This window comes from Haliotis cracherodii, unplaced genomic scaffold, assembly GCF_022045235.1.
Source record: "Haliotis cracherodii isolate W230 unplaced genomic scaffold, xgHalCrac1.p SCAF_1, whole genome shotgun sequence".
In the NCBI taxonomy this organism is placed as follows: Eukaryota; Metazoa; Mollusca; class Gastropoda; order Lepetellida; family Haliotidae; genus Haliotis; species Haliotis cracherodii.
In genome coordinates, this window is record NW_027266264.1 from 84,931,802 (window position 1) to 84,954,911 (window position 23,110).

Genomic DNA, 23,110 nt, shown 5'->3' on the forward strand with positions numbered 1-23,110 from the left:
TACTTGGGTCATTGTTTAGTTTTTACTGTTTTAACTGTATGCAAGCTTATTTATACAAGAGAAAAGAATTAGGTCTGGCCTGACTTTTAATTCGAACAGGCCCCGCTGTATGAACAGGTTAATGATATGATCCATGATGAGGTGGGACATTCTGTCCTTTTGAAATGAATCCCATTGAGTCAGAAATTGGTGATATGGTGGATATAAGATTTCCAATGTGTTTGCTTTGCCATTCTGATAGGTTGGCCATTAGGCCAGCATGAATCTGATTGGCTGAATCCTGAAAGGTTTCCATTATCCATTGACATGAGACATTGACAACCTTTTAATCACACATTATGATGGACGTGCAGGGTTTAAGCAGTGGAAGTTCCAATTTCTTTGTTTCTATACATCAGTATATTTAGGGTTAACTGTTACCAAATTTTCTGGAATGAATAGATTCGAGTTAATCAATCTTGCAGAGTTGTATCCCATAGTCATGCCAGGATCTGGTGGTTAGAATCCCATAGTTATCCAGATTATGTCCTTAAAACTGTAAGAAGCATACCAATGCTTGGGGTTTCACCAAGGTGGTATATCTTATATTAACCTACAGAACCTTGGCTTTCTTCCCAATGTAGTTGACATGCTGTTCATGGGGCATTAAACTGTATTCACTCACTCACTGTCCTTTAACGATAAACAAATTTCATGCCAGAAGCTAGGTTAACCTCAGAATCAGACCTGGCTTATTTTCTTGGCAGACAGCAACATAAACACAAATGACTGAATAATTGAAGAGGTACATCTGTCCGATGTGAAGCATAAAGGCATGAGGTTCTGTTTGCCTTCACGAACTGAGGTGTACAAACACAGGGATGACGATAGACAGAACTTGTACATGATCATTGTGTGAAGTGCGCACCACTGAACAGGAATGGAGGATGTTCGTGTGCCATGTCTGTAGGGGGCAGATTGATTTTCTGGGGGTAATCTGACGTCCTGAGTGTCTGTCCTCTGGTGGCAGGCCTTCACTATGGGCACAGATAGAGTTCCATGGCAATTTTCCATTTGTATCAAGTCCATATTGATGAATAGAATGAATATGTTATTTCGAAATGCAATCCCTGTGTAGCCAATGAAATTACAACATGTGGAGTGTTCTCTTTTTTAGAATGCGCAAATAAACTTCATTCCCTTTGCTTGGTGGCATTTGCTGTAATGATTCTTATTTGAGTCTTTATTCACTGTATTACTACCAGACGGAACACCTGACCTTCACGCGGAAGACTTGGCTCTACATGACACATCTCATGTATATCATATGACATTTATGGGTCAATTCATTATATTCTGTGAACCGTTTCATTTGTGTTGTTATTGCCATCAACAGGCCAATATCAATATGTTGTTTTACACAGCACCCTTAATTTGTCTAAAAACATTTCTAAAACACTTTTGTTATTTCTGAATTTCTGATTTTTCTGTAGCAATGGGGTAGTCTCGTGCTTAAAGCATTGGCTTGTCATGTCAGACCCGGGTTCGATTCCCCACATGTTTACAATGTGTGAAGCCCATTTTCCGGTGTCCCTCTGAACGTCATATTGCTGGAATATTTCTAAAAGCGGTGTAAAACCATACTAGCTCACTCACTCTGATTTTTGTCTATTTTTTGCATAGATAACCCTGACACCTATTGATTAAAACTTTCAATAACTGGTTGGTTGTCACTGTCACTGTATTTTGGTTTTGGTCATATGAATTCAATATAACTGATATAATCCAAACAAAAATTTGTTTCTTTTAATGAATATTAACTTGAATATATATATATGATGTGAAGGTCCATTGTGACCAGATTCTGGTTAATATTTTACCACAAGTTTTTCAAATGTTTATTCAGATTGTATTGATCTTTCGGAAGTCCAGGACTGTACTGATTTGACCTCATACCAGCTCCCTCCTTGATTATATTAATACCCTCAAGGAGATATGCCTTTATTACACATTCAAAGGCCCCATATTCAATAGATCAAGGACATTTATATACATTGTAGACTATTGAATTGCAACAGCTTTGGTTTTCCTAACCCTGTTATACCCCAAGCATTAATCCAATAAGCTGACTGGAACACTTTATGTCCTGACCAAGAACGTGCCATTGATCAGCTGACTGAGCACACATCAAGTAGATATGTTAACCACTGGGCCTGTGACTGTTATTTTACAATAACCCCATTTGGCTGTTCTGCAACAATTAACATCATGAATTATTTGACTGTCAGAATGTACATTGACACTGTTTGTATAGGGTGTTGGTGGTATTGATTGTATGGGAGTTGGAGATGGTGTCTGCAGTTCGCAGTTCGCAGTTCCCTGCGGTCATAGAGATGGTCAGATCAGGAACAGTGGTGGGAGGAGTTCTGTTATAGGACTGGTGAGAAAGTTAGGCCTCATGGTGTAGTGAGGAGTTAGGCTACAGGGTGGAGTGAGGAGTTAGGCTACATGGTGGTGTGAGGAGTTAGGCTACAGGGTGGAGTGAGGAGTTAGGCTACATGGTGATGTGAGGAGTTAGGCTACAGGGTGATATGAGGAGTTAGGCTACAGGGTGATGTGAGGAGTTAGGCTACAGGGTGATGTGAGGAGTTAGGCTACAGGGTGGAGTGAGGAGTTAGGCTACATGGTGGTGTGAGGAGTTAGGCTACAGGGTGATATGAGGAGTTAGGCTACATGGTGATGTGAGGAGTTAGGCTACAGGGTGATGTGAGGAGTTAGGCTACAGGGTGGAGTGAGGAGTTAGGCCTCATGGTGGTGTGAGGAGTTAGGCTACAGGGTGGAGTGAGGAGTTAGGCTACAGGGTGGAGTGAGGAGTTAGGCTACAGGGTGATGTGAGGAGTTAGGCTACATGGTGGAGTGAGGAGTTAGGCTACAGGGTGATGTGAGGAGTTAGGCTACAGGAAGGTGTGAGGAGTTAGGCTACAGGGTGGTGTGAGGAGTTCAGCTACAGGGTGGTGTGAGGAGTTAGGCTACAGGGTGATGTGAGGAGTTAGGCTACAGGGTGGAGTGAGGAGTTAGGCCTCATGGTGGTGTGAGGAGTTAGGCTACAGGGTGGAGTGAGGAGTTAGGCTACAGGGTGGAGTGAGGAGTTAGGCTACAGGGTGATGTGAGGAGTTAGGCTACATGGTGGAGTGAGGAGTTAGGCTACAGGGTGATGTGAGGAGTTAGGCTACAGGAAGGTGTGAGGAGTTAGGCTACAGGGTGGTGTGAGGAGTTCAGCTACAGGGTGGTGTGAGGAGTTAGGCTACAGGGTGGTGTGAGGAGTTAGGCTACAGGGTGGTGTGAGGAGTTCAGCTACATGGTGGTGTGAGGAATTTGGCTACAGGGTAGAGTGAGGATTTCGGCTACAGGTTGATGTGAGGAGTTCGGCTACAGGGTGGAGTGAGGAGTTGTTGTTTTTGGTTTGGTTTGTTGTTTTACGCCGCACTCAGCAATATTCCAGCTATATGTAAATAATCAAGTCTGGACCAGCTACAGGGTGGTGTGAGTAGTTGGGTGACAGGGTAATGTTAGGTGTTGGTCAGCAGGGTTGTGAGAGTAGCTCTGCTTGAGGTAGTTATATGGTGTGTTGTAGGATGGATCCTCATTTAGGGATGACATGGAGCAGTTTTGAAACCACATCGCCTCCTGTCAAGTTACACTTGAGCAGTTTTAAGATCTGGTGGTAGGTTTATGATGGAAGTATGGTTTATCCGTGGGTTTATGACATAGGCAGTGGTGTTACACTGTTGTATGTGATATGAAACAACTGTCTATATCTGCCAGTACATTTTCATGTATCTTTGAGTACAATGAGGTTTTTCTTTTATCTCACATGCTACATGGGAATATCTTTTCATTGCAAAATCCTATGATAATGTAAATAGTTTTTGAAGCATGTGTTACATCGATGGAAGCAGAGAGCGACCGCGAAGAATGAGAACTTTCTGCTAAGCACTAGTGTAGGGATAGAGGGCAGACAAGGTCATAGGTCAAGCCGCTACTGACAGCAAGGAGTGCTATGACAGGAGGGAGTGTGGTTTTAAGGTTAATGTGCACTAGACGACTTCAAAGTACACAGCCAACCAGGAACTAGATGGTGTCTGGGCAATTCTGGTATTGCAACATGCTGAGCATATATAATATGACTACAACATCAGTCGGGCTATGAATCCGGGACTCACATGATTGCTTAGTTCTCACACTAGTCAGAAAGATAATGGAAAATGAAGGGTTTGTTTGGAAGGTGTCAGAATTTGATATTCACGGGTACTTTCCTTGGTTCTTTTTGTGAAACACCGTCAGCATTATGACAGTGTTATGGCAGTGTTGAATATTCACACAAAAATCGAGACAGCCGGACCTGAAACTCGCGTAAATTACCTGCCCAGTTGGAAAGTTGACCGTCCACATTTTGTGAATTTAATGGATCAAATGATAATAAAATCACAGTCATTTAAATGGTTTAAGATCAACACACCATTTTGTTATGACATGCGTACTACGCGCTGCTATAATTTTGTGCGAGTACACACCAAAGCTTCATGCATTTTTCTAAGCGCTAGGATTGGCTACAGTCACAGAAGAGTCACTTAGCTGTTTTCGTAGATCATTATGTCAGCTAATATGATCTTTTAACAAATTGCAATTCCTACAAGTACGGTTTAAAAAATTCAACAGGACTGACGGATGCATTTTCTAAATGTTATCTGCCCGGAACGAAACAACCTGGCTGAGTGCACCCTGTAGGGATTCCCAGCTAGAACAGGTCCCCAGCAACCTATGCTGGTCCACCCTGTAGGGATTCCCAGCTAGAACAGGTTCCCAGCAACCTATGCTGGTCCACCCTGTAGGGATTCCCAGCTAGAACAGGTCCCTGCAACCTATGCTGGTCCACCCTGTAGGGATTCTGTGTAGAACAGGTCCCTGCAACCTATGCTGGTCCACCCTGTAGGGATTCTGTGTAGAACAGGTCCCTGCAACCTATGCTGGTCCACCCTGTAGGGATTCTGTGTAGAACAGGTCCCTGCAACCTATGCTGGTCCACCCTGTAGGGATTCTGTGTAGAACAGGTCCCCAACCTATGCTGGTCCACCCTGTAGGGATTCCCAGCTAGAACAGGTCCCCAGCAACCTATGCTGGTCCACCCTGTAGGTATTCTGTGTAGAACAGGTCCCCAGCAACCTATGCTGGTCCACCCTGTAGGGATTCTGTGTAGAACAGGTCCCTGCAACCTATGCTGGTCCACCCTGTAGGGATTCTGTGTAGAACAGGTCCCCAGCAACCTATGCTGGTCCACCCTGTAGGGATTCTGTGTAGAACAGGTCCCTGCAACCTATGCTGGTCCACCCTGTAGGGATTCTGTGTAGAACAGGTCCCAGCAACCTATGCTGGTCCACCCTGTAGGGATTCCCAGCTAGAACAGGTCCCCAGCAACCTATGCTGGTCCACCCTGTAGGGATTCCCAGCTAGAACAGGTCCCCAGCAACCTATGCTGGTCCACCCTGTAGGGATTCCCAGCTAGAACAGGTCCCCAGCAACCTATGCTGGTCCACCCTGTAGGGATTCTGTGTAGAACAGGTCCCCAGCAACCTATGCTGGTCCACCCTGTAGGTATTCTGTGTAAGAACAGGTCCCAGCAACCTATGCTGGTCCACCCTGTAGGTATTCTGTGTAAGAACAGATCCCCAGCAACCTATGCTGGTCCACCCTGTAGGGATTCCCAGCTAGAACAGGTCCCCAGCAACCTATGCTGGTCCACCCTGTAGGGATTCCCAGCTAGAACAGGTCCCCAGCAACCTATGCTGGTCCACCCTGTAGGTATTCTGTGTAGAACAGGTCCCCAGCAACCTATGCTGGTCCACGCTGTAGGTATTCTGTGTAAGAACAGGTCCCCAGCAACCTATGCTGGTCCACGCTGTAGGTATTCTGTGTAAGAACAGGTCCCTGCAACCTATGCTGGTCCACCCTGTAGGGATTCTGTGTAAGAACAGGTCCCCAGCAACCTATGCTGGTCCACCCTGTAGGTATTCTGTGTAAGAACAGGTCCCTGCAACCTATGCTGGTCCACGCTGTAGGTATTCTGTGTAAGAACAGGTCCCTGCAACCTATGCTGGTCCACCCTGTAGGGATTCTGTGTAAGAACAGGTCCCTGCAACCTATGCTGGTCCACGCTGTAGGTATTCTGTGTAAGAACAGGTCCCCAGCAACCTATGCTGGTCCACGCTGTAGGTATTCTGTGTAAGAACAGGTCCCTGCAACCTATGCTGGTCCACCCTGTAGGGATTCTGTGTAAGAACAGGTCCCCAGCAACCTATGCTGGTCCACCCTGTAGGGATTCTGTGTAAGAACAGGTCCCCAGCAACCTATGCTGGTCCACCCTGTAGGGATTCTGTGTAAGAACAGATCCCCAGCAACCTATGCTGGTCCACCCTGTAGGGATTCCCAGCTAGAACAGGTCCCCAGCAACCTATGCTGGTCCACCCTGTAGGGATTCCCAGCTAGAACAGGTCCCCAGCAACCTATGCTGGTCCACCCTGTAGGGATTCTGTGTAAGAACAGGTCCCTGCAACCTATGCTGGTCCACCCTGTAGGGATTCTGTGTAAGAACAGGTCCCCAGCAACCTGTGCTGGTCCAACCTGTAGGGATTCTGTGGAGAACAGGTCCCTGCAACCTATGCTGGTCCACGCTGTAGGTATTCTGTGGAGAACAGGTCCCAGCAACCTATGCTGGTCCACCCTGTAGGTATTCTGTGTAAGAACAGGTCCCAGCAACCTATACTGGTCCACCCTGTAGGTATTCTGTGTAAGAACAGGTCCCTGCAACCTATGCTGGTCCACCCTGTAGGTATTCTGTGTAAGAACAGGTCCCTGCAACCTATGCTGGTCCACCCTGTAGGTATTCTGTGTAGAACAGGTCCCCAGCAACCTATGCTGGTCCACCCTGTAGGGATTCTGTGTAAGAACAGGTCCCTGCAACCTATGCTGGTCCACCCTGTAGGGATTCTGTGTAAGAACAGGTCCCTGCAACCTATGCTGGTCCACCCTGTAGGGATTCTGTGTAAGAACAGGTCCCCAGCAACCTATGCTGGTCCAACCTGTAGGGATTCTGTGTAAGAACAGGTCCCTGCAACCTATGCTGGTCCACGCTGTAGGTATTCTGTGGAGAACAGGTCCCTGCAACCTATGCTGGTCCACGCTGTAGTTATTCTGTGGAGAACAGGTCCCTGCAACCTATGCTGGTCCACGCTGTAGGGATTCTGTGTAGAACAGGTCCCTGCAACCTATGCTGGTCCACGCTGTAGGTATTCTGTGTAGAACAGGTCCCTGCAACCTATGCTGGTCCACCCTGTAGGGATTCTGTGTAGAACAGGTCCCAGCAACCTATGCTGGTCCACGCTGTAGGGATTCTGTGTAGAACAGGTCCCTGCAACCTATGCTGGTCCACGCTGTAGGGATTCTGTGTAGAACAGGTCCCTGCAACCTATGCTGGTCCACGCTAAAGAGATTCCCAGCTAGAATGGGTCCCCAGCAACCTATGCTGGTTGTAACCAGCAACCAAATGGATTAGGTGGCCCGACTCAATGGCCTGCTCACAATATTGATCACTGGATTGTTTACAGGCCACTGTCATATAGTTGTAATATTGTTTGTATGTGGCACTGAATCACAAACCGTAGGGAATGTTGAGGGCAGTCCCTTCTGACTGGGTCGTGTTATGAGTGATGACTAGTTAATCCCAGAAGAAATGCGCTGCTGCTCTGGCAGCTGACTGGCCTGCTCACCGGCCTGCTCACCATGCTTCAGGGCTTATCACTACACAGGCCACCATGATATTGTTGAGATATTGCTGTCTACAGTGTTCACGCTTTCTTTCTTTCATAATCTGCCATTGGGCAGGGATTTGCTTTCCATGTCAATCGCTTCAAGAAAGCTCCATTCAGTATTGACAGCTATTGTAAACCTCTTAATATATTTGTGTTTATATTGGGAGCAGTTCAAAACATTTATGTCAAATTAAAAAATTAACTAGTTTTTGAGTTGTACCCCACCAAAAACTGTTTTTGTGAAAATGTAGACGGGCTGGAAGAGAAAAACAGATATCATAGTGCCATGGCAGGTTTTAGGTCTGGCGCAATCATTCACGTGTACCTGCATCCACACCTGCATCCCCAGCCCTACCTGTACCTGCATCCCCAGCCCTACCTGTACCTGCATCCCCAGCCCTACCTGTACCTGCATCCCCAGCCCTACCTGTACCTGCATCCCCACCCCTACCTGTACCTGCATCCCCAGCCCTACCTGTACCTGCATCCCCACCCCTACCTGTACCTGCATCCCCACCCCTACCTGTACCTGCATCCCCACCCCTACCTGTACCTGCATCCCCACCTGTACTGCATCCCCAGCCCTACCTGTACTGCATCCCCAGCCCCACTGTACCTGCATCTCCACCCACACCTGTACCTGCATCTCCACCCACACCTGCATCCCCACCCCCACCTGTACCTGCATCTCCACCCACACCTGCATCCCCACCCCACCTTTACCTGCATCCCCCCACCTGTACCTGCATCTCCACCCACACCTGCATCCCCACCCCACCTGTACCTGCATCTCCACCCACACCTGCATCCCAACCCCCACCTGTACCTGCATCCCCGCCCCCACCTGTACCTGCATCCCCACCCACACCTGCATCCCCACCCCACCTTTACCTGCATCCCCACCCACACCTTTACCTGCATCTCCACCCACACCTGCATCCCCACCCCCACCTGTACCTGCATCCCCACCCCCACCTGTACCTGCATCCCCACCCACACCTGCATCCCCACCCCACCTTTACCTGCATCCCCACCCCCACCTGTACCTGCATCTCCACCCACACCTGCATCCCCACCCCCACCTGTACCTGCATCCCCACCCACACCTGTACCTGCATCCCCACCCCCACCTGTACCTGCATCCCCACCCACACCTGCATCCCCACCCCCACCTGCATCCCCACCCCACCTTTACCTGCATCCCCACCTCCTCGACTCTTCACCTTGCCTTGCATACATCAGTGGTAATAAAGTTATATAGTCTCTAGTTGAAAATAATTACATGGAGGGATTCTGTTTCCATCGCCCAATGTGAACTCGCTGGCTTAGGTTAGCTCTGTTTGAAGTTATTGATTATTCTATTCCAAGATAGGTAGAGACACTGAAGAGGCCAGCCAGCTAATCAGTTTATCTTCTCTCTATGTGTCAGACGAGGAGAAATCTGGCCAGAGAGAACTCCATTCATATGTTGTAACATACGTCATAATCGCCACCACTGAGCAGAGATAGTTCTAGTACTCTCGTTGTCATTGCTTCCGACACACATAGCTAGCCTAAAGAAATAACTCAAATGGCCACTTTTGTGTGTCTTTGTTTTTGAAGGCTGGAAGTCCCCCAGCTGTAAACTAGCTGGAATCATTCCTCGAGGTAAACACCTCGTCTATTTAGTTAACAAAACAGTGTGTGGGAGTGTTTTTAGCTATAGTTGTGATGACCGTGTTATCAGTGAATGGAGGGATGTTTGTGAGCTATAGTTGTGATGACTATGTTATCAGTGAATTGAGGGGTGTTTGTGGGCTATAGTTGTCTAGACCGTGTTATCAGTGAATGGAGGAGTGTTTGTGAGCTATAGTTGTGATGACTATGTTATCAGTGAATGGAGGGGTGTTTGTGAGCTATAGTTGTGATGACTATGTTATCAGTGAATAGAGGGGTGTTTGTGGGCTATAGTTGTCTAGACTGTGTTATCAGTGAATAGAGGGGTGTTTGTGAGCTATAGTTGTCTAGACCGTGTTATCAGTGAATTGAGGGGTGTTTGTGAGATATAGTTGTGATGACTGTTTTATCAGTGAATGGAGGGGTGTTTGTGAGCTATAGTTGTGATGACTATGTTATCAGTGAATAGAGGGGTGTTTGTGAGCTATAGTTGTGATGACCGTGTTATCAGTGAATAGAGGGCTGTTTGTGAGCTATAGTTGTCTAGACAGTGTTATCAGTGAATGGAGGGGCGTTTGTGAGCTATAGTTGTGATGACTGTGTTATCAGTGAATGGAGGGGTGTCTGTGAGCTATAGGTGTGATGACTATGTTATCAGTGAATTGAGGGGTGTTTGTGAGCTATAGTTGTCTAGACCGTGTTATCAGTGAATGGAGGGGTGTTTGTGAGCATGTTGTCTAGACTGTGTTATCAGTGAATAGAGGGGTGTTTGTGGGCTATAGTTGTCTAGACCGTGTTATCAGTGAATTGAGGGGTGTTTGTGGGCTATAGTTGTGATGACTATGTTATCAGTGAATAGAGGGGTGTTTGTGAGCATGTTGTCTAGACTGTGTTATCAGTGAATGGAGGGGTGTTTGTGGGCTATAGTTGTCTAGACCGTGTTATCAGTGAATGGAGGGGTGTTTGTGGGCTATAGTTGTCTAGACTGTGTTATCAGTGAATGGAGGGGTGTTTGTGAGCATGTTGTCTAGACTGTGTTATCAGTGAATGGAGGGGTGTTTGTGAGCATGTTGTCTAGACTATGTTATCAGTGAATTGAGGGGTGTTTGTGAGCTATAGTTGTCTAGACCCAGTTATCAGTGAATAGAGGGGTGTTTGTGAGCTATAGTTGTGATGACCGTGTTATCAGTGAATAGAGGGGTGTTTGTGAGCTATAGTTGATGACTATGTTATCAGTGAATGGAGGGGTGTTTGTGAGCTACAGGTGTGATGACTATGTTATCAGTGAATGGAGGCATATATCTGTGATTTCCTTCTGCTGAAATTTTGTGTTCACCTAACTTGATTTTTTTTGTTGATACCTGGAAAGACTAGGTGCTCACTTCTCATGGTTGACAATAAAGACGAACAACAAGAATGGGATGTGTCATCGTTCTTAATGGTGTGCCTTCATGCACATGCTTTATGTCACTTGCAAGCACAGTCTGTATATAGTGAATTGTTGGGGAGACCTGAAATAGGTAGGAGTTTATTCCGCTCTGGCTGTTTGTCATGAAATGATGTTTGTTTATTTAACAAAGGATTTGCCTTTGCCTCAAGGATGACCTGAAGGTATCTCATGGCCCCAGTATCTGATTATGTAAGAAGCTGTAGGAGAGACTGGACATCTCTAGGACAGCTACAGTGTAGTGGCAGCAGACTTTCACTCCCCCAGACCTCCACCCCCCCACCCCTTACCCCTGACATGATGCACTTTATCATCACAAATATCATGAATTGATAATTGTTACGAGTATTTTCATAATACTCGTCCCCTCATATTTTTCATGTGTGTAGTGTGGCTCTCCCCTGTTGTGAGTTGTGGGGACCCCCTCTGATGTCCTTCCTCCCCCTACCCCATCACCACACCCTTGTCCATACTTTATTAGATGAAACATTGATGACTATACAAATAATGTTGTAATGGATTTGTAACTGAAGGTAATTGCACACAGGTACGCCATGGACAGGTACATTAGGCTGTCACATTAAAATGGTTAAGCAGGAAAGTGACATTTACACTTGTCACTGCCAAGCATGGGTTGAACTGTCAGATGAGACAGGGTGTGAACCAGTCAGGATGTCTGGAGTAGGGCAACCACATGGCCTGTAGGGTACTCATATGGCCTGTAGACAGCCACATGGCCTGTAGACAACCACATGGCCTGTAGATGCCCACATGACCTGTAGATGCCCACATGGCCTGTAGATGCCCACATGGCCTGTAAGGTACTCATATGGCCTGTAGATGCCCACATGCCCTGTAAGGTACTCACATGGCCTGTAGATGCCCACAGGGCCTGTAAGGTACTCATATGGCCTGTAGATACCCACATGGCCTGTAGATGGCCTGTAGATGCCCACATGGGCAGTAGACAACCACATGGCCTGTAGATGCCCACATGGCCTGTAGATGCCCACATGGCCTGTAGACAACCACATGGCCTGTAAGGTACTCACATGGCCTGTAGATGCCCATGTGTCCTGTAGACAACCACATGGCCTGTAAGGTACTCACATGGCCTGTAGACAGCCACATGGCCTGTAACGTACTCACATGGCCTGTAGACAACCACATGGCCTGTAACGTACTCACATGGCCTGTAACATACTCACATGGCCTGTAGATGCCCACATGGCCTGTAGATGCCCACATGGCTTGTAGACAACCACATGGCCTGTAGACAACCACACGGCCTGTAACATACTCACATGGCCTGTAACATACTCACATGGCCTGTAGATGCCCACATGGCCTGTAGATGCCCACATGGCTTGTAGACAACCACATGGCCTGTAGACAACCACATGGCCTGTAGACAACCACACGGCCTGTAACATACTCACATGGCCGGTAGACAATGACATGGCCTGTAGACAACCACATGGCCTGTAAGGTACTCGCATGGCCTATAGATGACCACATGGCCTGTAGACCACATGACCTGTAGACAACCACCAGATATGATATGGTGTGTAAAGGGTCCAGATATGATATGGTGTGTAACGGGTCCAGATATGATGTGGTATGTAAAGGGTCCAGATATGATATGGTGTTTAAAGGGTCCAGATATGATATGGTGTTTAAAGGGTCCAGATATGATATGGTGTGTAAAGGGTCTGGATATGATGTGGTGTGTAAAGGGTCCAGATATGATTAGTGTGTAAAGGGTCTGGATATGATGTGGTATGTAAAGGGTCTGGATATGATATGGTGTGTAAAGGGTCCAGATATGATATGGTGTGTAAAGGGTCTGGATATGATGTGGTGTGTAAAGGGCCCGGATATGATATGGTGTGTAAAGGGCCTGGATATGATGTGGTATGTAAAGGGTCCAGATATGATATGGTGTGTAAAGGGTCCAGATATGATGTGTAAAGGGTCCAGATATGATATGGTGTGTAAAGGGCCTGGATATGATGTGGTATGTAAAGGGTCCAGATATGATATGGTGTGTAAAGGGTCCAGATATGATGTGGTGTGTAAAGGGCCTGGATATGATGTGGTGTGTAAAGGGTCCGGATATGATGTGGTGTGTAAAGGGTCTGGATATGATATGGTGTGTAAAGGGCCTGGATATGATATGGTGTGTAAAGGGTCCAGATATGATGTGGTGTGTAAAGGGCCTGGATATGATGTGGTGTGTAAAGGGTCCGGATATGATGTGGTGTGTAAAGGGTCCGGATATGATGTGGTATGTAAAGGGTCCAGATATGATATGGTGTGTAAAGGGTCCAGATATGATGTGGTGTGTAAAGGGTCCGGATATGATGTGGTATGTTAAGGGCCTGGATATGATGTGGTGTGTAAAGGGCCTGGATATGATGTGGTGTGTAAAGGGCCCGCATATGATATGGTGTGTAAAGGCCCCAAATGGAGTTATTCATAGGTTAATTATTATCAAGTCCATGAAATAATTCATACTCTGTAATGACTGTAAGGCTCATGTGTAACATTGACTGCTAGCTTCAGCCACAGCTTTTGACTCCAGACCACCACAAAGTGCTGTGTGAGATAGCCGTAGGTGGATTGGACTGTACGACAAGCAGGTAGCTTGTACAGTAGGTCGCAAGCTGTGCAACTTGAAATAGATGGTACTGCAGAAATAATCAATATGCAACAAGCACCTGCCGCTCTTGTGTAGGGACCGTTATTGGAGAGAACAACACAACAGTACTGAGAAAACTCAGGTTCATGATGTAATGCTTCACACAATACACTTTCACTGAAATGAAAATCCTTTACTTTGAACATGGAGATTATTCTTGCTACAGCATTTCCAGAGTGTGTCTGATAAACATATCAGTAAGCTAAATGGGTGAGGAAGTCCTTGTTATGCTCGCTGTTGTTAATTCACATCAACAAGACAGACCAAATCAGAAGAAACCAGTATTTATTACCAGCACCAGGCTGTTTCAAGTACTGCTTGTAGAGATGTGACAGTTGTGAATACTGTCTGCATGTCAGTGTTGTATATATGCTATATATCCTGGGAATGTTGTATTTAGCCAACCATCTGCATTCACAGTAAAGTCCTCCTGTAGGGATTGCATCATTATCCCTCCCCTCCATGCATGTGTATATACCAGGCCTTGTGATACTGCTCGTTATCACCTGTGGCAGTGCATCTGTACCACAATGTATCATGTGTCTAAGAATGGAGCTGCATAGTTAATCATGGTTGTGGTTTCTACAATGTAATGCCTGCATTGCACGATGTTTTACATGACATCTTTCCTTTTATAGCCTTTTATTTTTGTCACCCTTCTCACAATTCTACTGTGTGCAATTACATCTCAATTTTTGCTTTCTTTTAGTTGAGGGGATGTAGCTACTGTGCAGACTGTTCATTCAATGCAATGTTATTCAATGAGTGGCTGCATCCCGTGTTTGTTCCTGTTTTGTTTCTCCTTTTACTATTTTATGTTTGCCCCTTTCCAGGATGTATCGTTATCTTAATGGAGTGTCGCTATCGCGGTGAGTTTTTTTCCCCTTGCCATATCTATGTGTTTATGCTACATACCCCATGGGTGTTATCAAGCCTTTACAATTCTCAATCTCACTCTCCAAAATTATTGTTTTAAGTGTTCTATTGATATTCTTAAATTACTCCCAGAAATTCAGAATATGTGATATTTTTTTTTTCAAATTTAAATTTGTTCTTCTATATTCTAAAACTTGTATTTCGGCTTCTGTGCCAAAATGCTTTCTGTCTTTGCTTTGACTATCATGTATTGAAGCTTTGCTGTGAAAGTCTTCTGTAGATATTGCAATCAATGCATGGAGATGAAAATTGTAAAGGTTGGCTGGGACATGCATGACCGAGCGCACACAGACAGGGCTGTTGACCTATGCCATGTTCTCGATGTCCATGGTTGATGGATCTTGCATATTTAATGCTTTTTGATCATATTGCCGGGGAAAAAGCGTGATCTTATGTTACAGATATATCTTAACGTATGCATCTATTGATATTACAGGAATGAAATATCCATTCTGTTTCTCTTCAGTAAAACCAAAATATCAACCAGTTTGCATCTTCTATTATCCAGGGTGTGATATATCTGTATTCTATTATGATAAACACCCGACACCCATTTGCCACCTTTGCTTTGTTTCGGTAGTGACGTCGCCATCGCCATCGCTTTTTCCACTAACTTAGACTTTCTGTTGCTCATGAGAGTAAATTTAATTGAATAGCTATTTTTAGCATCATCTAAGTTGTATCTGAGCTGTTATGGTGGATGGAATCAGGGTGTTTATAATAATAGAATGGAGATTCAATATACTGGATAACTGAGGGTCATGCCTTTGCTGCCATGTGCAGTGTTGGAAAAGAATCCTTGATATGCAAATTATCATTTGATTAATTGCTTTTGAAACATGAATTTGCAATTTATTCATGTTAATGAACTCTCGGCCATGTGGCCTTTATTCATGAATAAACTTTTTCTTTGCAAAAGAAATTATAAATAAAATTTAACTTTTACCTGTCAATCCATTTGTTTGAAACGTTAATTAACAGATGAAATGAAGATAAAACAAATGAATTGGCCCACTAAGTTGTGAGGTGGATCTGCAGAGAAACAGAAACTAGCGAAGCATGTGAGTGTTGGGAGTGGTTGTCCATGTATGTTGGAACCTGATTAACCCTAGTACTGTCAGTAGAGCACTATGGTAACCCTTCTACCCCTGAATGCTCATGGTAAGTTTCAACTGTACTTTGGCTGTTTAAGTGACCCTTTGACTGATTGAAGTAAGCCTGGGTTGTTAACCGTTTAACAGTTATAAGGGCAGTAGGATAATCATATTCCTGATAATTGGCTGATTTGGGTGATCTTGTTACTGTTGATTGATCCCTGTGGGAGCCCTTCACTGGACGGAGCCACAAAGTAGCTGCTGTTGGTTCCATAGCATAAGTCTGATTGGCAGACTTCATTCGGTAGTGTATCTTGCCCATGGAATATCCCAGCCACCTTTGATTATGTCCCAGTGTTTGTCCCTTTTGTGAACTGACACCTCTAATGGCCCAGTGGGATAATACTTATACTGCCCTTGTAACCTAAAGAGTCCATTATGTCCTGTGTGTCCTGGGGTGCTGTGGCAGTGTTTATGAGTGCTTTGGTCACCCAAGACTGGCAGTTGGTGAATACGATCCTATATACTGACCCACCTATAGTATCCATTGTATCCCCTTCCTTGATGGCATTAAATTGCCATCATGTTTTATTCTTCTTCTGAAATGAGTGTTTATTATTTTCTGCTTTTACAGAGTACTACAGTGATTTATAACATAACTTCATATGAGTTTAAGCCAGTTATTTGCTTTAGTATAGAATAGTTATGTTAAATAGAAACATTGTACTGTCCCATGTTTATGGGATTAACCCTGGTGTGGGGCAAGGTTAACTATATATGCTGTATATGTGGGTCAAGGTTATGTTCCACCTGTCAAGGTGGGAATTAGGTTTCCGCTTCCTTGTGTTGGAGGTGAATGTTATGTTCACTTGTATTTACATTAACATAATGTGATCAGCTGTCTGCCTGGGTTGTTTCTATCAATATATAATCTTGTTTATTTTGTCAAATTGCCTTCATCACCACAATTCTCATCCTCATCATTTCATGAGTATTGGAAATAGCTGATGCTGAAGTCACTTCCTTTCCCTCCCCCCCTCATCCTTAACTACGTCTTGCTTTTAATAGCTGAAATTCATTCTGCTTCTCCAATCCCTCACATAATCAAACTTGTCCTCCTCATCACTGCCTTCACCGTCATCTTGCTGATGCGTTGTCCATCTTGCCTATTCATACTACTACTTCATCAGCAGCAGCAGGGGTGGGGTATCCTTGTGGTTAAAGCGTTCGCTCATCATGCCCATGGCCGGGGTTTGATGCCACCACATTAATACAATGTGTGAAGTCCCATGTCTGGTGTCCCCTGCCATGGTATTGCTGGAATAAAAGTGGTGTCAAACCATCCTCACTCCTGCATTATCATCATCTTGATGTATTTTCTATTCCACACCTGTTCATACCACTCCCATCTTCACCACCACCATCACCACCACCATCACCACCACCACCACCACCACCACCACCATCACCAACAATACCAACACTACCACCATTAGCATGTGATGAACACAATGATTTGTTGGTACCTCCAGGTGTAATGTGAGCATATCCTTACTTTGATCATGGCCAAGTAGTGTTTGCTCTGTGGGTTGGGGTACATAGTGAGAGGGTCATTATCATCATCATCATCATCATCATCATCATCATCATTGCCATCACCATATTCATCACCACCATCACCATCAATCATATTCTCAGTATCATCATCATCATCATCATCATCAATCAATAGCACATCATCATAGTCATCGTCGTTCTTATTTAATTTGTGTTTTCATTTATGAAGTAAGAATGCCCCTATCTATTTCAGCTAAAGTGTTTATTGGTGTGCTGGTGTGCTTTGATTACTGACAACATTGCTGTGAATTTGGCGAATCCTTAGTGTTCAAACCATATTGATTCTGTGTGTCCATGGAATCCTTTAAGCTGTTAGGATTCAGTGTTCCAGATGCCAACATTATATGCAAAATGCTGTAGTTATTCATTGCCCTAACAAATGAAGAGTTCTCATGAGGAGCTGTCATTTCATTGCCAGGCTGGCAGGAATGCACCTCCTTCCATTCCCCTTAATTCAGGCTTGGCAATAAAATATGGAGGTTTATGTACTGGCAAGATGCAGGTGATAACTTAGGGCCTCAAAATTACGGACATTTTCTTGAGAGAGAACAATTCTCTTAGAACTTTCTGAATTAGACTGATGTGAACTTTTATAAATTAAACTGTTGTATTTGGAATGTAAATAATCTACAATAATGGAAACTTTGGTTTGTCTTTGGAATGTAGATAAATTGATACAAAAGGTTTTTTACCGACCATGCATACAAAATCTACTTATTTTGCATTTGGTTCTCTTTGGCTGTGATAAATTTGGCAGTTTTTGATAAAATAAGAAAATAAGAACATGCCAAATGAAATGTTTTCATAAAGATCTCAGTTGAACATAAGTTCCTCAATGTGACCTAATTTCCTTGAACACATTGAACCACTTTTGAATTGGAGGGTTAATGAACAGTTTCTACACTAGTCAATAACTATGAACTACGTACCAGCTGACATGTTCAACATTGTGGAGCAGCTGCTCGGGATTTGCCATGTGAGGGAAGTTAGCAGGGTAACAAATGTAATGATACGTTTATATCAAAACTCCATTTGTAATCCTTTTCAGCTCATGAAATCCCTTTTAATGACAATATCTCTTTAGAAAAAAAGTATTTTAAGAATATTTTTTTATGGGTGTTCATATTTTTATTACTGAACAAAATAAGGAAATTGATCTTTTGAAGATGTTATTCAGTAGATGTAGATTTTTTTTTTTAATTTGAGAAACAATATTGGGTAAAGCGTATAACTGGATGCGCTGGCTGGCTATTGTCTGCTGTGTGTTTTGCTAATTGATACACTCACAGCTATGCCAGTCTTGTTGGCCCGGCACCAGTGGAATGTCTGGCAGTCTCCACTGCGGGATGGTAACTCGGTTTGTGCTGTTGTCGTGTTCGTGAGGGTGCTGTGTACGCCTACAGGAATGGAAGTCGTAAGGAGATGAAGGAATATCAACATTGTAATGCTAATTAATGCGTATGTGTCAGCTTAGACCTCATGCATATTGGTTCTGTGGACATTGTTTGAATCATCAGTGTGAAGTGATAGAAGCATGTGTTTGGCAGCTATGGTAGGATATAGGTTGATTTACATTTACATATATATGAAGCTATGTAATATATACGTAGTTTGAAGTACATGTTTTACATTAATATGTAAGCCAAAATTTTACATATAAATGTAGCTATTCTAATATACTTTGAAAATAAGTTTGACATCAATATGTAATAGGTGTAGCTCTATGAATGTACTTTGAATTATGACAGATTTTCAGATTTAGTGTTTCAATATGAGATTATATTTGCATTCCACGTGAATCTGTGTGTGCATGCGTTATATGTAATAGGTGTACAGATGTTTCAGAACATAATTTACAGTGCGCATGCATGAGATCATGTGAATTACATCTTAAATGGAGGGAAAAGCATCATGGAAGACATTTCTTGTTTGAATGTGCGATCAGCATTTATGAAATATCTTTTGTTTGATCTAGATATCACCACCCAGAGTTTCTGATGGTTATTTCTTGCAAGTTTCAGCCTGTTTAGGGAAAATGGACTGAAGATGTTGACAGAGGGATCCAATAGCCAATGCTGATCACAATGGGGGAAATCTTTGGGCCCGGCTTAATGTTTTATGTTTATTTTACAGAACCAACTCGGATTCAGCCCTGCATACAAGTGCCATGGCCCCCATCGACAACATTCATCCCAACACACCCCCAACACATCGTAGAAGTAAGTTCAGAGAGACAGGGAGTGAATGTTGTTTTAGGCCAGAAAGCATTATTCCAGCGTTGTCATGGCAGTTTGTAAGAAGTTAGGCCAGACAAATGTGACACACAAGCAGCCATACAGTGCAATCATCCAATCCTTATATGTTAATGACAAGAGTCTAGGCCAGATTAGCAGGCCAGACAAGCAGGCCATACCGTGCAATCATTCTATCCTCATATGTTAATAACAAGAGTCGAGTCCAGACAAGCAGGCTGTGCAGTGCAATAATCCAATCCTTGTATGTTAATAACGTGTTTAGACCTTACAGTGCAATAATCCAGTCCTTGTATGTTAATAACGTGTCTAGACCGTACAGTGCAATAATCCAATCCTTGTATGTTAATAACGTGTCTAGACCTTACAGTGCAATAATCCAATCCTTGTATGTTAATAACGTGTCTAGACCGTACAGTGCAATAATCCAATCCTTGTATGTTAATAACGTGTCTAGACCAGACAAGCAGGCCAGACAAGCAGGCCATACCGTGCAATCATCCAATCCTTGTATGTTAATAACGTGTCTAGACCAGACAAGCAGGCCATACCGTGCAATCATCCAATCCTTGTATGTTAATAACAAGAGTCGAGTCCAGACAAGCAGGCTGTACAGTGCATTGATCCAATCCTCATGTCTGGGCCTTGAAAACCAAAGGTCACAGCATGAGCACTGCCAAGCTCTGGGTGATGACACAATCAGCCAGCTCATGCACTGTAATACAGTCAAGTCTCGTTTATCCGACACTTGTTAATCCGACAATTGGCTTTATCAGACACTAATGATGGGAACCGATTAAATCAGTGCTATTTAGACCCGTTAATCCGACATTCTCGCACTCTGACTCTGACACACCTAATTTAAAACGAATTACCGAAATCACTCATTAATCACTCTCGTTAATCCGACACAGTGATCAGCGTACTCTGTGGTCATCTGCCCGCGAATACACAGCCCGTGTTTTGATGCGAAACGAATCGGCTGGTAGCTGCATATTACAATGGCTGCAGAGATAAACTTGCTTAACAATAAACAATTAATGCTTTGAATAAAGAAAACAGGATAAATCACATGCTTAGATTACCTCAGTCTTATTAAAATCAGATACAAGTTCTCGCTAACGACGAGGACATCCCATTACAGGTCACGTCAGAACAACCTTTCGCGAACTATGACCTACCAATGAAATGACCAACAGGAAGTCGACGTTAGCCACTTAGAAAGCAGCTTTCTTAAGCTTTAGGAACCGGTTTCAAAGTTGCGACTTCCATTCCAGACTATGCTTTTTAAAGTATTTTGAATATGTCATACAGTCCGTAACAGTTGTTTTGTGTTAAACTTTAGAGGCTGCTTGATTAGAAAACATATTCCGCCAACAATGTAACATAACAATATGAATATTTATTTTATATTTTTTATTACTTGTTTGAAACTTATCTATCGTGTAGTTGTCCGATTTTTTCGATCACGAATGTTGTAACTACTACATTTCGTTTATCCCACATACTCTTTAATCCGACATAATCATATGCAACCATCGATGTCGGATTAACGGGACTTGACTGTATGTATACAGCAGGGTACATGTGCCCTTCTAACCAATGTCAAATGCAGTTATAAAGTGTCGAAATACCCCACATCCTCCTGTAACCAATGTCAGGTGCAGTTATAAAGTGTCGTAATACCCCACACCCTCCAGTAACCAATGTCAGATGCAGTTATAAAGTGTCGTAATACCCCACACCCTCCAGTAACCAATGTCAGGTGCAGTTATAAAGTGTCGTAATACCCCACACCCTCCAGTAACCATTGTCAGATGCAGTTATAAAGTGTCGTAATACCCCACACCCTCTTGTAACCTATGTCAGGTGCAGTTATAAAGTGTCGTAATACCCCACACCCTCCTGTAACCAATGTCAGATGCAGTTATAAAGTGTCGTAATACCCCACACCCTCCTGTAACCAATGTCAGGTGCAGTTATAAAGTGTCGTAATACCCCACACCCTCCTGTAACCAATGTCAGGTGCAGAAACAGTGTTGTCATACCCCACACCATCCTGTAACCTATGTCATGTAAGTTGTGAAGTGTCATAAAACACCAACCCTTCCTTTGCTCAACTAGATCAACAGAAGCGCTATCAGATGCCCCTTACCAATACTGTACACATTAATATAGCCAGCAGTTATAATTGATTTGAATACATTATCCAGGATTTTTTATAATCTTAGCTGCTTTACCATGTGCTGCCCATCTGATCACTCGCTAGTAGTATCTGTCACAAAATGTTGCAAAGTAAGAATACTGAATTTGAAATGCACAATCTCTGGGTCAACAGAACTATAGAGTGTCAGGGTACTCCCTGTGGATGTAGGAACACATTTATTTGTCATGGGTCAACGACACAAACCCCTGGCCATCTCAAGTAATGATTTAGTAAAAATATCGCGAAAATCATAATTTCAAGATTGCTGGCAGTGTTTTCATGAAGTAAAAAATTCCTCAGACTGATAAATGCTTCAGAAGATTTGTTCCAGAAAGCAGCCATGTTAGCTGTGAGGTCCTCTGAGTAGTGCCACTTTGTAACTTCCTGTGTTTGATTGGCTAATGTTTGCTACTAAAAAAGAAGCAAAACGCTGCGCCTTATGATGCTACTTGAAGTGATGGAAGCAGCACGATTTGAATGGAGGGCATCAGGCTTCAATTATGTGCAGGCTCTCCTGAGGAATTTTATGTCTCAGTTGCTCCTTGTTAGATTATTAGATGAAACACACCTCGAACCTTTGTTAATGCTGTTCAAGACAAACCAAATAAGGCCTTACAAACTTCAGTGCTAATTGCCCTGTATAGTTTTGGTGTCTGCATTGTGTTGGCTGGTAACCAGTACCTCTGAATACCTCTGACGCTTGAGTACTGAACAGAAACACGATGAAAATGACTTCAGAGAAATAATTGTGTGCTAATTCCCCTTTGATTTCCTATAGTGAGTTATTTTCTTGTTTTGATAGATGTCTGCATGTAGTAAGGCTCTGCAGTTCCTCGGACACTGTGTATAACACTGTTGAACACTTTAGGGACAAACTTGATACACCAATTGGCTGCAACAATTACAGAATGACTCACTACATGATTGACAGGGAACCCCAGGAAATGCTATGTTCAAGATGTGTTTATGTTTCTTCTGGATTTACCTCAGGTGTAACTCTCTCAATGACAGTGAACTACTCAAAAGAAGTTAAAGAACACCCAATCTGTTCATTTGACTATAGTCTATCTGTCATGGTTGGTGTCATGGTTGGTGTCATGGATGGTGTCATGGTTGGTGTCATGGATGGTGTCATGGTTAGTGCCATGGTTAGTGCCATGGATGGTGTCATGGATGGTGTCATGGATAGTGCAACACACTGCCTTCAACTTTACCTTCTTTTGAGTGGTATGTGTTTGCCTACCTACAGAGTTTTGGGAGACACACTGTTTGGTGCTTTTGCATACAGCCTTGGATCTAGTGAATATGTGTATGCCACAACAATGTTTCATTTGTTTTCTTCAAATTTGATTGGGGG

The 23,110-nt window shown here is 43.7% G+C and overlaps 1 protein-coding gene across 5 annotated transcripts in view; it reads left to right on the top strand.

The window, feature by feature from the left end:
- Window positions 1-23,110, top strand: part of LOC139450704 (CREB-regulated transcription coactivator 1-like) — a 65,185-nt gene that overhangs the window by 19,854 nt on the left and 22,221 nt on the right. For 4 of the 5 annotated variants that reach the window (XM_071232542.1, XM_071232748.1, XM_071232688.1 and 1 more), the window contains exons 5-6: window positions 14,482-14,517; window positions 19,429-19,514. In XM_071232542.1, coding sequence (XP_071088643.1) covers window positions 14,482-14,517; window positions 19,429-19,514 — 122 coding nt within the window. The remainder of the gene's footprint in view (window positions 1-14,481; window positions 14,518-19,428; window positions 19,515-23,110) is intronic. The other variant, XM_071232620.1, reaches the window with a different exon arrangement.